Source organism: Merops nubicus, unplaced genomic scaffold (genome assembly GCF_000691845.1).
Source record: "Merops nubicus isolate BGI_N331 unplaced genomic scaffold, ASM69184v1 scaffold5167, whole genome shotgun sequence".
Classification (NCBI taxonomy): domain Eukaryota; kingdom Metazoa; phylum Chordata; class Aves; order Coraciiformes; family Meropidae; genus Merops; species Merops nubicus.
This window is the reverse complement of record NW_008622186.1, coordinates 75,500-91,820: the sequence shown is the minus strand read 5'-3', so window position 1 is coordinate 91,820 and position 16,321 is coordinate 75,500. Positions and strand designations below refer to the sequence as shown.

At 36.2% G+C, this 16,321-nt stretch overlaps 1 protein-coding gene across 1 annotated transcript in view; it reads right to left on the bottom strand.

Moving 5' to 3' along the window:
- Nucleotides 1–2,632: 2,632 nt before the first annotated feature.
- LOC103777142 (E3 ubiquitin-protein ligase CBL-B-like) overlaps nucleotides 2,633–16,321 on the bottom strand; it is a gene marked incomplete at its 3' end in the record, with an annotated part of 88,966 nt that continues 75,277 nt past the window's right edge. Inside the window, 6 exon segments of the mRNA XM_008944683.1 lie at nucleotides 2,633–2,836; nucleotides 7,773–7,904; nucleotides 10,012–10,099; nucleotides 11,627–11,764; nucleotides 13,712–13,785; nucleotides 13,788–13,847. Coding sequence (XP_008942931.1) covers nucleotides 2,633–2,836; nucleotides 7,773–7,904; nucleotides 10,012–10,099; nucleotides 11,627–11,764; nucleotides 13,712–13,785; nucleotides 13,788–13,847 — 696 coding nt within the window.

Below are 16,321 nucleotides of genomic sequence, written 5' to 3'. Positions count from 1 at the left end.
GGAATGATTCATGTTTCTTAAAGTGTATCCATCTACTCATTCCATTAAAGAATGAGTAAGTAGCTTTGTGATTATTCTTTTCCTTAGAGCAATTTCAAGTCTGAGGTCCCTCAGGGGCTTAATTCAGATACTTCTTACAGTTTATGAGTACGCTTCAGAGACAGAGCAATAAACTGTGGAATTGGTATTTTTCCAACATCCAATTTATATTCAAAGTTCATACAGGTATAGTAGATGATGAAAGAAAAAAGTATCTTGTTTACACTTTAATAATAATTCCAAAAAGTCTTTCAGTTTTTCAATTTGTCAAGAAAAGCTCACTTAAATACCCACCCAGGCCCATTATTCAGTGATAAATCCAACTCTGTTTCTAAAATGACCTTACTGCAACTACTCTGCCTTATGAGTGTACTTCCAAGTACATGCCTCAAAGATAGTAAAAACTGGTAGTAACAGCTTAAAAACATCCTAACAAATGTTAAATTTACCCCTCCCACATGGCTTTCAGGACAACAAGGATTGATTTGGATATTTCTGCAACACATTGTAAAGTCCTACAGTTACTTTGTTCAGGACTTCATGTTCCTGGAGCTTTCCTGTTCTACTGAATTTAAGATCCCATCTCAGTACTAGCCAGATATGCCACAAGAAGATTTTCTCAGTAATGCCACATGGTCTAGCCAGGTGATTTGAGACAAAATCAGCCCCTTTATATTTCAAGTACTAACAGCTTTCTGTGGAGAAAGCATATGACAATTACTGTCTTTGTCATCTAACATCCATTGTTTCAACAAATGATATGACTAGAACACAGCCATTATGTAGTACCATTTTCTTATTAACATTAACAAAAGAAAAATTCAAAGAGTAGAATCCTATGTAATGCCATAGAGGGGAAAAAAAAGAAATTAGCAGGAAAAATAACTAATGATCAAAAGAATCTACAAAGCTGATGAAGGCATTACTAACAAAAAGTGTATATAAATAATGCCACATTCCACACAAGTGAGCTGGTTAAGGACATTACTGTACAACCTTTGATAACAGTTTTAAGAAGAAAACAGTAACCGAAAATCACAAAATGACCTGATAATCCAACATTTTCAAGTAAGGACTTCAAGAGGCTAACAAAGAGTGGAAAATGCTGTCCCTAAACTTCAGGGATAGTTAATAGCTTTCTTTCATTGAACAATGAAATTAATGACCTAAAAATAGCAAACACCAAAGCACTCAAGTGCTTGACAGATACTGAAAACAGGACTTCTTACAGTAAAGCCTATTGTTCCTTCTTTTGATAAAAGCATAATGCATTTTTAGCTTATCATGGAGATAGAAACATAGAATCATAGAATCATTTAGGTTGGAAGGGACCTCCAAGATCATCAAGTCCAACCACCGAGCCACCAGCGCTCCAAAGTCCTCTGCTAAAACAGATCAGAATCTGTCATGGTTGGAAGGGACCACAAGGATCACCCAGTTCCAACCCCTCTGCCATAAGCAGGGACACCTCCCACTAGATCAGGCTGCCCTGATCATCAAAAAAGCCCATCAAATTTAAGTTCAGGTAAGAAGGAGAAACTGTTCCCAAGAGTAGGCCATGTTGTATTACATACACAACACAAGAACTATTCATATGACCTAAGAGGTTAGGAAGGCTATCAGAGGTGACTATTCATATTCACTGACAGATATGCTCAGATACCAGGGTGAATCACTTTTTTTTTTTTAAACACCAAATACAATGATAAGGATATGGAAGAGTAAGACATTACAGAATTAATTCCAAGGAAACAAGTCAATCTAAACGAGGTTAGTAAAAGGTAAAATACAGAAAGCCAGTGTAAAATTCAGTGTTGCATGGCCTATGACAATATCTATTCCAGGCCAAAATATAGTGGTGAAAACTACCAGGATAAAATAAACTTTTGTTAATGATAGTGCTAATTTATCAGTGATAAAACATCCTGTGACCAAAGAAAGATCTCAGAATTTAACATAAAGCACGTTCACTACAAAAAAAAAAAAAAAAAAACACCACAAAATCACTATGAATAATTGCAGATATGCCTTTCCCACTAAAATCACCTAGTATTACAAATACAGTGGGAAAAAAAATCATAGACAATTAACATGAAACATGTTTAAAAGCTACTCATATGCAATATGAATTGGTTTCCAATGTACTTTTACAAAGCAATAATATTCATAACTTATTCAGAAGCTCATGTTTAATCCTAAAATATTCTGTGCATGTATACACAAACGCATAAACTAATAATATATTCCGTATATATGAGATTTTTTTGTTCCTCAGGAATAAAAGGTCAGGGAATTGTCTGTATAGCGTATTTTGGAGAAGAGTTCTCGACTGGTGCAGAATCATGCTACCTCCATTATAAACAAAGTTAATTCAGTTTGTATCAGCTCAGAATCTGGAATTTATTTTCCTCCTCCTATTCAACATGAGTATTACTGCTGCTGTATCAAACCACTTTGTTTTTACAACCTGAGAACTGTTCAATGAGCTGCTGAAACCTAGAGAAGGAAGTGCAGCCTCTCACTGTTTACAATTACAGGCAGCTTCATTTACAAAGCTAGAACTTTATCTGTTGTAAACTATCTGAAAATGTACCTTTCGGACTGAAGCCAAACGATTCATCATTAAAGACTCTTCTCTATCATCATCATCATCCAAGTCCAACATGGGCATACTAAAGCTATCAATAATACTGCAGCACCTGGAGTTTTCATCCCTTGGATCAAACGGGTCCACAATGATTGGTTCAGTTCCTTTGATTTCACAGCGGCAGAAAGGACAGCCTTGGCCATCAGATTCCTATAGCAAGACAAACAAGAACACAGATTTTTAAAAATAAGAAATAGAAGTAATTTTAAAAGTAGATCTTGTATGTTTCTACGCAAATATGCCCTTAACATGTCCCAAAGAGCCTGTGAAGAAGCACTGGAGTAAACAGGAAACCAATTCATAGATATTTAACTGATGGTATAATGTAAATGGTGAAACAGTTGCACTTCTAAAGCTGTCTCTCTTCAGAAGATTAAGCTTCACTGAAAAACAACTAATCAAAATGCAACCATTACCTCCACAAAGCACCTAAATTGTAATTGTCTTGGTATTACAGGTCAGAAAATACCACCTTGCTTTTTAGGATTACAATGTTCCTGTTTCTTCGGAGGAAAGAAGGCAATGTGAGTAGACAGAGATAATGTATTTTATTATATAGCTTTTATATTAAATACAAAGTATTTCTTTTTCATTTTAAGTTAGAAAATGCAGATGAGCTTCAGGGCATGAAGCTCTTACTTACTGAAGAACATACATACAATCCATCAAGGTAGCAAAATTACCATCATTCAGCAAAACGCACACAGAACATCTAGAGTTACAAACGTTTTTTGACATGTTCAAGTAACAAACCAAGACTTTACTACATTTTCAATAAATTATGTAAAATAAGGAAATATTTTCACGTTATAAGAAGAATTACTTTAATTTTAATTTCCAAGTGGTATAATTATTTTCAAGCAGCCATATTTCCATTTCTTTTGCTCATTTCAGAAATTTTTTTCTTCATCAGAAGTAATCAAAAAATCTTTGAAGATTTCAGACTAATGAACAGAAATACCAGAGAGTAATCTTTCAAGCACCTATAAATATCTTGTTCCATCAAGAGGAGCAACATAATTTGAACAAAAAACACCTTTTATCTCAAAAGCCATTTGGTTAGAAATTCAAAGACATACCATCTAAAAAAAAAAAAAAAAAAACCAACACGCCTCCTATTAAAAAAAGAACTCTAAAGCTTTGAGAGATCAAGATAATGCAATCTGAACTCAGAAATCACATTGTGTCATATTTGCAGTCAGGCAGGAAGAAAGCTAAAAAGACTCAGACATCAAAATTAATTCTAAACAACCTACCTATTCTGAAATATCATCAAGCAATCACAGTTTTTTGATTTTTCAGATATAAGGACAGCTTTAATATTCTTCTAGCATTATTTTTATCTTGACACTTTCCAGTCTTACTAAACTGACATGATTTTACAGTTTGTGGACAAACCATATCCAAGGCCAAATAACTATAAATGAGGTCTCCTGAGAACAGTCTTGTCTGTTTACATGGTTAGTGCTGGATTTCCATTTTGTACAAAAAGATACATGTCATCTACATTCAGCAGCCCTGCATCTTAATTACAAAGGACTAGTCAACATCACTTACTACCTCTAAGAGTGCCTCCAAATCGTATGGACCTACTGACATAATAATGACTGTCAAGTGAAAATAAGTCCTCTCTTACTCATACAATTCTTTACAGTTTCAGTTTCAAAAAACAGTCTTACAGATGAGGCAAAAGCTCATCTGAAAGACTGAAAAAGCTTTTCATTTTCAAGCCTTTCTTGTATCTGTGTTGTTAAATAGTTTTGTACTAGCAGTTGCCTTCCTTTCTTTTTCAAAGACCCTAAGCACACCAAAATATATTCTGTAATCAGTCACAGCAGCAGAGATTCGTATTCAGCTGAGAAATTAAAACTGAGACCTGAGACGTCAATGTGAATACGCATGCTTGTCCACACCCTAATCTAAATAAGGTTATTTAGTTCACTGGGAGAGCAGCTACCATGCACATTACAATCTAGCATATATGCCCATATGCTTTTAGAGTCAAGCCCAGATGTGTAGTTTTTAGACAAGAATAGATTTTTGTGGAAGAAAGTGAAATTTTGCACCTGTTGCAATATACAAAAGGAAATAGTTAAACCAAATCTAATCATATTTGAGAGACTGATCTCCATAAACATGAACAACTCTGAACCATCCTTATTATTCTACGCAGATCTCATGTTGCTTACTCAATTTTTTTCTTCTTAGTGAAAACATCTGTATTGGACCTCTTGAGGCATGTCTAATGAGCCATTATGTTACCAATTAAATACTAGCCCACCAGAAGCTTGCAACAGCTGATGCTGTTACAGTGCAATATTTCTTCATTGCCTCACTAATTATACAAAAGTTAAATCTGTAATGAAGTCTGAAATGTACCTGGCCAATTAGAGCTGGTGCTAAGTTCTGATGAAGCTTGATGTTTTCAAACACATCAGTTCTCTGAGTCTAAAATGCCTTACTGTTCTCTCACTGAATCCCTAGCTGTTGGCCAACATACTGAGGGCCTTCACGTCTCATGTCTCCAGAATGAAAGCATATCAGTGCCACAACACTGGAATGTGCTGCTACCAGACTATGAAACACCCAATAATCAAAAGTACAAAGATTTCAGTCCTTTAAGATTAAAAAAAAAGGTGCTACAGACCTTAGAATTTCAGAGTTTTTTTTTTAAAGTCAAATATTAACATAGTCAGATCTCTGCTTTCATCATTCAGAATGAAACTGTTAAGAACAGAGAAAGGGTACTCAGGGTGCTCCTGAAATGAGAAATATTGTTCCAGCTCAGCAGATGCATAGTAGTGAAATAAATATTCTTATTTGGTTATGTCTAAAATGGAATTTTCTCAGAATTTTTTATTTGTGGGCAATTTGAAAGATTTGTCTTTGGAGCATCAAACTCAGATTTCTGAAAGAATACCAAATCGAAAACTCATAATAGCCATTTTTTCAGCAAGCTTTACTGCTAACAGGAAAAAAAAAAGCTCAAATGATACCTCTGATATATCGTGTTAGCTTGCAAATTATTATTTCTTAACCATAAATTTGAAAATAAAAACTATAGCACTTTAAGTCATATCTCAAACACAAGAATGAGAAGTCATTAACTGAGATGACTTCATTTAAAATCAGGTCAAAAACAGACTAGAGACAAGAATTGTTTTTACTCTTCTCACTATATTTGTAACTAAAGAAGTACCTGGTACCTAACTGTGGAACACAGTCCTGCCTGAATATGGAATGACCCTTACTTCTCCCCACAGAATATGGAACCAAAAGAGGAGGCAGGGAGAAGGAGGCAGAACTGATTCAGTTTTAGAAGCACCTATTAGAAGAAAAAGTCTGAAATTGTAAAGATGATTGACCTCTGCTTTTGATTTTAATTTCTGAGTCAAACATTTGTTAACTGCACGGAACTAAGGGTACTCAGTCCTCCCTTTTCCCAGAGACACTTATGTCCATCAAGATGAACTGAACACACTAACGTGTGTTACCAGTAATCGCAGAATCCTTTAGGTTGGAAGAGACGTTTATGATCATCAAGTCCAACCATTAACCCAGCACTGCCAGCTAATCACTAAATCATGTCCCTAAGCACCACATCTATATGTCTTCTAAATACCTCCAGGGACGGTAACTCCACCACCTCCCTGGGCAGTCTGTTCCAGTGCTTTACAATTCTGTTGATAAAGAATTTTTTCCTAATGACCACCCTAAAACTCCCCTGGCACCATTTCCTCTTGTCCCATCTTTCAGTGCTTGGGAGAAGCGGCTGATCCTGACCTCGCTACAACCTCCTTTCAGGTAGTTGTAGAATGATAAGGTGTGTCCCGTCCCCCTCCAAGACTTTTCTCTAGACCCTGCATCATCTTAGCTGCTCTTCTTCAGACAGAAGCAACTGTCTACTCTACCGTCTCAATGTCCTTTTTGTACAGACAGCACTGTCTACTCTAGCACCTCAGTGTCCTTCTTGTAGGGGGAGGCACAAAACTGAACACAAATTTTGAGATGCAGCCTCACCAGTGCCAAGTACAGAGATGCAGTCATTTCCCTGGGCCTGCTGGCCACACTATTTCTGATTCACGCCAGGATGCCATTGGCCTTCTTGGCCATCTGGGCACACTGCTGGCTCATATCAGGTGACTACTGATCAATACTCCCAGGTCCTTTTCTACCAGACAGCTTTCCAGCCACTCTCCCCCAAGCCTGGAGAGTTGCATGAGGTTGTTCTGACCCAAATGCAGGACCCAGCACTTGGCCTCGTTGAGCCTCATATAATTTACCCATCAATCCAACCTGTCCAGATTGCTTTGTAGAGCCTCCCTACCCTCAGGCAGATCAACACACCTGCCTAACATGGCGTTGTCAGCAAACTTACTGAGGGAGACCTTGATCCCTCATCCAGATCCTTGATAAGGATAATAAACAGAACTGGCCCCAGTACTGAGCTCTGGGGAACATCACTTGTGACTGGCCAACTGGAAGTCTGTATTTTTCGGAATATTCTGTAAATGACATTGAGAGATCAGCGTTTCCCTTCCATTCAATCTCTTACCCAAACAACTATCTAAAGCTTGATGGTTCAGTTAATGCTATTAACATGAAACACAAGAACCCTAAGCTTATTTTTCCAGTCCATTTAATGACTTACAACACTGATTAAACCTTTCTTCCCCCAAAGACATCCTGCCTCCTTATAAAACACTGTCTAGTCAGTTATCCACTCCCAGCTGCTACCTCTCCTCTCCATGTGTTTTGAATACATTATGAAGTGACTGGGGTGGCTGAATTAGCACCAAACGTCCAGCTTCCACTCTCTGAGTGGACACTGTGCTCAGGAAATAGTTTCCACTTAGCAGCAGTCAGCAAATAGCCTTGGCAAACCTACAGGTATGAATTTAATGATTCCTGGAATTTTATTTTTCACAGATTTTGATCCACAAATTCAAGAAGTTTATCATTTTAAACCTTTATGTCCTTGAACCCTCTTAGTGAGTATCTGTAAAAGTAAATATATATCCACAGTCTAAACAGGAACTAACAGAGAAATTAATCCTCCTCTTTATTAACTGAACTATGACAGTACCTGCCATGCTGTAAGACAAGAAGTGCACATAAGGTGTCCACAAGGCTCTATCTTCACATCCTTGTCATTCTCTGCACAGATTTTGCAAAGCTGAAAGGTGGAACCCATTTCACAATACAATTCATACTGCTCCTGTAACAAAAGGAAGTCAAGTGATTATTTCTTTAATGAGATTTGTTCACAAAGAACACACTTAAGTACCATTAGTGACAAGCATTTTTCTGAGTTCCCCGTTTTCCAAGCCACTTTACTCACTAGTCAAGGAAACTATGGCTACTGATCTACTTAAAAGGCTCCTAAGGTTACTGAAACAGCTTACTTCTCTACTTCTTCAAACCTATGATATACTACAATGCATGCTACAAAAAAAAAAAAAAAAAAAAAAACAAAAAAAAAAAAACCCAACAATATATCTGCCTATTAGATTTTCTACAGACTCCTCGCACACAACTGCTATGCAAGGCATAGATCTTGCTTTTCCTTGGCTGCAGTTAAAATGAAGGTACTTAACACATGGTTGCAAATGAGAAATTAAGTGATGACTTTGAAAAAAATTGGGATTTCCTTTCCTATGTATCAGTTTAGGACTAATAAAATTTATTGAAGTGAAAAATTGACAAAAGGACATTCTACCTACAGCAAGAATGCAGTATGGTACTATGATTAGCTGAAATAACCCTTGTGAAAGGAATTATGGCAAGAAAAACCCCCAGAGTAACATGGCAACAGTTATGCAGAGATCATTCAGTTCTTTGTATCCTTACAAAGACTGACAGGAAGATATAAGTACACCTTCAGGAGGAATAAATAACATACTGAACAGTTTTCTAGAATTAGGTATTTTTAGGGAATTGGCAATCGAATGCCTTTCTGTAGAAATAAAGCTTTCTTAGTCTTGAAAAGCCACATTTTGATGAGATGAGGCTAAGAAAAAGAGAAAATAAAATAGACAGTTTGTATCTGCAGCCATAGTCAGTTTGTACTAAAGATGCTTACGATGGAGCTCTCATAAAGAATCCATCTGCAGCAGTCTAGCCCTGCAGTCACTTTTATATCATCTTTTCAGTTTAAGCAGCTCTAGCAACACCTTTAAACTACAATGGTTATATATTAAAGCAACATTCACATAGTTCAGACTGTTGAATTAGCATCAGAATTAATTAATGTGTCATTATGAGACAAGCTCAGAAGCAACTGGATTCATTCAGTGAACTGAAAACTCAACATGACTGGCTTGTGAAGAACACTAATCACCGAGAACTTTTCCTTTCCTTAAGGAAAAGTATGGATATTGGGCTGGGAAATTGTTCTGTGCAACACAAGTATCTGGTATCTTTGCATTGGTCTTTCATTACTATTTTAAGACTGGAGAGAATCACAAAATGACTAGGGGTTGAAGGGACCTCCAGAGATCATCGAGTCCAACCCCCATGCCAGAGCAGGACCATCTAGTCTAGGGCAGGTCACACAGGAACACATCTAGATGGGTCATAAAACAAGGAAGGAGACTCCAGAACCTCCATGGGGAGCCAGCTCCAGTGTTCTGGAACCCTTACAGTAAAGAAGTTCTTCCTCATGTTGAGGTGGAACTTCTTGTGCTCCAGAAAAGAAGGAAGTCAGAGAATAGAAGGACTCAGACTTTCTTCAGGTAATTGTTTTTAGGAATTTTCTTACTGAGGAAACATTTTCAGAATGGTCATTCCAATAATACCATATCTAGATATTCCAGTTTTCTTTAAGCACTTGATTATTTCTGCTGCTTTTCCCTGAACTCTCTTTTAATTTGCACAATAGACAAAGAAGAAAGGAGAGAGAGCCTGGAAGTGATTTTTTGTGATAGATGAACCGTACTTTTGCTTCTAGACCTGTCAACAAACTGTACCATTTCTATTCATGACTTAAAACTATCATTTGATCTTTTATTTCTGTACTCACATCTGCTATTAACAAGAAGAAGTTACATAAACCTGTAACACAAATATCAGAAAAATCTTTAATAACTATTAACACATTTCTTACTTGGAAGAGGCTTAGAATAAACAAAATTTTTCAAGACATGATGTCTGCATCACCATCAGCTCTAGAGTTTAAAGTATTATTATTCTGTCCTTCGTCTAAGACATTCTATCAACAACATATTTTCACTCATATAAATTTATTTCTCACATTTTAACGCATGCTAGATGAGATACTAAGGGAAGTGAAGATTACAAAATAGCTGACAAACTCTGCAACATACCTGTGTGACTTTTATGTGATCATGTGGTGTGGGTTCACATAATCCTGTCAAATCAGGATTATAACTTCGTCCATCTGGGAACAGATAGCTGCATCACAAGAAATTGTTATAAATATGTACATTTCTTTAGCTTTATAAGCTAAATAATGCCTATGGAATTTCAAAAGCAGCGGAACAGGTTACAGTAGACTAACTAAAATTCATCACCTTCCCTCAGCCACCTTTCTTATCTTTTGGGTGCAAGTGAATTGCTACATATGCATTTTGACACCCTATTTATAACAGAACAAGAAAGTCTTTGACACCACATGCATAGCCACCACCAGAATGCACCTGAGCTTTGTTATCAGATCACTTTCTGAACGTAGCTCAAAAGAATATTTTAGATCTTCATTTCACAGTGAGCATGTGTTCTTTACGATCCCTCTACTGCAAGCATCATACTCAGTGACTACAGACTATTTCAAGTAATGAAGCAGAATAGAAGATAACATACATTTGTGTATTATTTTACTTATATATCTGTCATAATAGTATATATATGTGTGTATCTGTGTATATAAAGATGTATATACATATGTGTATACCATGACAAGAATCTACACTAAGAATCCAAGATGCGGACTGGACTTCAAGTAAAAAGTGACGGGAGCATTTCAGTCCTGTGGGAAATTAATATTAGGTTAAATTGTATTACAGAGACACTAAGTTGTTCTATATGCAGACCTTTTACCTCTAAGTAGGAAACAGATTTTTGAAAGTCATGTTGTTAAATCATACTGTGATAAAGTTGTATTTACATAGGGTACAAAAACTTCACTCTGCATTAAATATTCTCAGCTCTAGTTTTTGTTTTCTCAGTTTTTGTCAAGCAGAAACATTACCATTTTAAGTACGTTGTTTATTACAGGTATGAAATCATCATACCTGGGACACAAAATTACTAGACTGCACAGGACTGAGAAAAATTGCCAGATTGTAAAGGGGGTTCTCAATCTTGTTGTCCCTTCTTTTTTTTTTTTTTCTTTTCCCCCATAAAGATCATGTGGATATATCAAAACATGTATCCCAGTGAAGATTCTGACAACAAAAATTTGTCTTTTACTTCAGTCAACCTAGTAAAAATGTATGCATCTCCCAATAAACTTAAGATTCTCTTATAATTATAAATCTTTTCAGGAAACTACTAGAATCTGGAAAACATTCTGGCAGCACAATATATAAAAAAGCAATTACATATCTTTCAAATCACTGTCCAGAGTTAGACAAATAAGTAACTGTCAGTAGTAACTGTTCAATAACCTTAAGTGCATCTGGTGGAGGATGGTGGTGGTGTGTGGAGGAATCAATATGACAGTTGCATGATTTTATTTTCTCATGGAATTTATATGCTATGAGATATAGTTTTGGTTAACCTTTGTTAACATTGGTTAATGGAATTACCTAGAAACAAGTGTTTTTCAAATGAATAAAAAAGATGTTCCTTAAACTCGAAGGAAATGCTAAACACCATATCCAGATTCTCTGTTTTAAAGATCTTTAATAACTAGCTATATGGGAAGAACAAGGAAATCAGGATTTCATATCTATGGTGACTAGAGGAATTTGTACTTACAATCCTTCCCGGCTGCCATCGATCAAAGCTTGAAACAATGGCTTATTGTGAGGAATGGTCTGCAGTATGTTCCCATCACCAGTCACATACCCAATGGCCCACTGTCCCAAGCGGGTGCAACTCAGTCTGAAAATGTAGCTTGATAAAAACATGATGAATAAAAAGTCGGTATTAATCAGAGTTTAGCAATAAAAGGGGAAGAGGGCAAGGATAGCCTCTGGTTAAGACATTAAATTAGGTCTCTAAAGATTTGGGTCACATTCCCAATTTTGCCACATGTTCTTTGTATAACAAATAAACCTGCATCTTTTACACTTCCAGTTCCTCATGGGGAGAAGTAAGGTAACTGTAGCACCCTACCCTCAACTTCACACTTGCTTGCTTTTTAGTTCTCAACGTGAAAGCTGCACATTCACTGTGAATAGTCCTATTATGTACATTTAGATGTGCCTATAAACCATTTCAAGAACAGCATATTATATTATCAAGTCTACATAACTACAACATACACTTTTTGTGCACAGATGGGCCAATAACCTGAACAAATGTAAGGGGAAATATAAAAACATCTTTAGATACAACAGAAATGTGAATGATGAATAATAAAAACTGCTCTACTAGCAATGTTCATTTTGTGCATACCAGAGGAGGTGAACAGAACAGAAGAAATATCACTTCTACTTCAGAAAAGATCTACCCAACCAGACTTAAATTTAAATACTTTGTGTGTTACAGGTGACAGCTGAGAGTATATATAAGGTAGACAGAAAGCACAGTAGGAGGAAAAGGAAGATTACAGGCAATAGTATTAAGCACATTTAGTTCCTCTTACTAAAAACTCTTTCATGTCAGACACTATCTCATGTGCAAAAACCTCACTCAGAAAAGCATCTCAGAGTGAAATACCACAAGCTCAATTTTGTAGTACAGAGCAGTTTTTCTTAATAATACCTCAATATTTTATTTCCTTCCAAACCATTTAAAATGAGAAATCTTAGCCTCCCTGAAGCATGGCATAGTTCTTACAACCTTCAATAGGGTAAACTTTATATTGAAGTAGTAACTATTAATTTGAAGAGAATCTTGTAATTTCCAGAATGTTTTAGACAGACTAAAGAAGCAATTTCACTTCACCTAAGCAATTCAGAAAGTAATTTTCTGATACGCAATAAAAATTGTCTCAAAACTACCTCTCTGTTTACAAGGAACATAAAGACAACTTTGGATAATTTCTCTATTACTTCTCTTTTATAATCACAGAATGAGAATCAATAATAGATAAAATGGTAAGTATAGCAACCACTCTCAAAATCAGCCTAGCTATCTGGCTTTTGTAGTAGTGTTCATGAGTGCCAAGCTAAAGTAATCAACGTTATTCTACTGGAACCATAAGGTTCTTGTATATATGCACCTGACCAGCCAGCTAACTAAACAAGATGCAGTATATTGTTTGCCGAAAATCCAAAGAAATCAAGTACAGAATATGGGTATAACTTGCTAGACTTTTCTAAAAAGTTTCAAAATTATTCTCTTTTAACTACATGTGACCTTGCAGCAGAAGTTAGACAACTACACATCAAGGAAAAAAGCTTCATAACTGAAAGGTAAAACTAGCAAAATAAAAGTTAACTTCTATAGGATTAAATTCATCAATGATTATTTTTGTTTTTATTTCTCCAATTTGATTGAATACAAAATAGGACAACAGAACTGGCATAAATGACAGAAGTCCAGTTTGAGTAATTCAGTATGCATAATACCTTTAGGAACTGTTTTAAAACTCTACACCTCATGATACTTAACCTGACAGATTCCTTTTCTGGGTGAAGTTTGTGATATTGAATCATTATTGGTAAAGGGAAAAAAACAAAAACAAAAACCAACAAAACACCAAACCAAAACCAAACCTACTACTACTCCAATGCACTCCTGTAAAAGAAAAAAAAAAAAGGCCAAAAAATTTACTCCTTGAACATTGCAGTGAGTGTAAGCATCATGCAATTTAGAAATATGAACCTAGACTAATTATGTAGCTTCTTAGACAGCAAGTTTATGCCCAGAGCAGTAATCAGCAAAAGCTCTCACCTCCCAGGCTTTGTGCTGTATTTTTGCAATCTTGCTTTCACTTCATCATACGTCAGGAATGCAATATCGCCTTTTCCATATAGCCAGGATGTGTCACAGCTAAGAAATTCCAGTTCCTTAAGATTGAACCCCATGGCTAAAAAGAGAAGACAAACACTTCAAACAGATGAAGTCAGGTAGTTACATATTTCTAATAAAACTGACACCCATTTGTCAGGGAGACCTATGTTGTTTTAGGTTCTGCTGAAAAATACACACTTTTGGTTAATGACTAAATAGTATAAAAGACTGTCATATATAGCTAGCTTTGCTACAGGGGTTCCTCCAGAATAATTATTCCAAAAACATCAGGTGTAAATTTTTGAAGACCTTGAATTTAAGGGATCTCCTATTTGTAGCTACCTAGAATATTAAACATCATGTTTAGTTAGAAGCTGAAGAGTATGGCTCTGTGATGGTTTAATAAAAACACAATTAAGCTGATTCTTGAGAGGTCCTGAAGCACATTTATAGTTAACGATAAGTAACACTAACAAATGGAGCCTAATAAAACTACTAATTTGAGCTGTCACTCCTTTTCTTATTCTCTACTTCTTGATTTCTTCAGTTATCATAATGGTATTGCAGCCAGAAAACAAATCAAATATTGACAGCACTTCACAGTCATTACTGCTTTGAATAGCAAATACTTCAGAAAACTAGCGAACCATGACTGATATGCTATCACATCAAAGAATACTGAACAGTCCTTTACTGTAAATGAAGGATGATTTTTAAGTAGTGGATTAATACAAATATATTAAGTGTTCCTTGCCAGCATTTGCACAAACTGCCTCTGAATGGTCTGGAGGTTTCATTATGTGTATGTCAAAAGATGAAGGCAAGTGAAGTTAAGCAACAGAAGAGAAGGCTTACGCTCTTGTGCCTCCTGCAAATTCCCTTTAAAAGGATTTCTAAGGCTAAGGCAGATATGAAATGTCTGTGTGACACATTTGAGCAGAGTATTTTAGCAGTTCTGCTTGAGTTTATGATATGTTTCCCAGGCAAACACTAATCACCATTTAAACATGGATGAACAGTTGTTCTGTTTAAAAATTAATACCTCTTCAAATAAAACACATGAAACAGAACAGTAAGGTTTCAGGACAGAGTCCATAAGAAACCTCAAGTCTTCAAATCTGTACAAAGGAAAAGAGGGGAAAAAAAAAAAATCACAATCCTAGATGAAATGCTGCATCTTGCCAGCTCCTCCCTGCACCCTCACCAAAGATGGATGCCAGGAGGCTTCATCACATGGAAAATTTTAGTTGCCTTAACTAGAGAAAAAAGGGAGTTGACTCTTCACCTTTCGCTATATCACACCACTGACACTTCCTTCACAAAAACACAATGTTCCTTCTTCTGTTGGGTTACTCAGCTGAACACACTAGGAGGAACAGCATGAAGTTCCTTTGCTTTAAAGCATCTACATACTCTGCCGTGCTAATTTTCTCTCTGGTCAGAGCAGGCAGCACTTGAAGCTGTGCATGCATACAGTGGGGAGGCAGGGGGAGCAACCTCCCTTCTACAGGATCTCCATAAAAAGTAGCCCTGCTTTCTTCTGGGGATAAGCATCACTATAAACGTAGCTTTTCTGTAACACAACCCACAGTTGGCAAAACAGTATTTTAATTACTTAAACAATTGGGATTTTCTCTCTGTGGATGTATGCACACACAGTCAAAGAAGCTGCTTAAAAATTAGACATGTAAAATGTAACCTCTGGGAGAGGTTCTCAGATCAAGTTCAGTGCAAGTTCACTTCAACAATTACACAGCTATTGCACACCAATTGGTAATCTGTTTGGAAAAAAATCTGTGTTTCTTTCTTAAATTAAACTAAAATCCTAACCAGTCTTCTCTCCTTACATGTATCAGTACTGTTACTGTCATTTTTTCTAGTATAAGGCATGGTAATGAATCAAAACAGCAATGGTCTCAAAAGACACTAATGCAAACAGATATTTACTGGCTTACAGAACAAGGGAAAAAAGAAAATCTATCCTATTTGAGGCTTCTGTACTTAAGTTTAATGCAATCTACAGAATCTCACATAGGGTTGGAACAAACTCTTACTTCTCAGATCACTGACGTCTCATTTAATTTTATATTTGATGTACATATGAAAAGAAAACAAAATCCCCGAACCCTGCTACTTGTAAGCAGAGTGCTTAAGGGGGGAATCAAAAATTCTACATAAAGGAACCTTAAGTGCATTTCATAGTGATGTATGTTGCAACCAATGAGTCACAGACATTTTGCAGTCAAGTCCGAGGTCAAGGTTTGGTCTTGATTACTAACCTGAGTACAATATTAGTTTGCCAAATACTGAATAAAAGGAAGAAAATTTGACAGAGTAGAAACTCATCCCAAAGCAGCAACGTTCAGACAGGAACATTTGATCATACCAAGTTCCACATAAAGGGAAAAGCTTAGGGGGATTTTGTTAAAGCAGCATATAGTACAATTACCTATACTGTCTACTTTATTATTTCAGAGAACCCCCAAGTTTTTGTTCAAACCTCCATAACCTCTGTGTTTTAACAAGTGACCAATGTTTGTGGTTAAATTA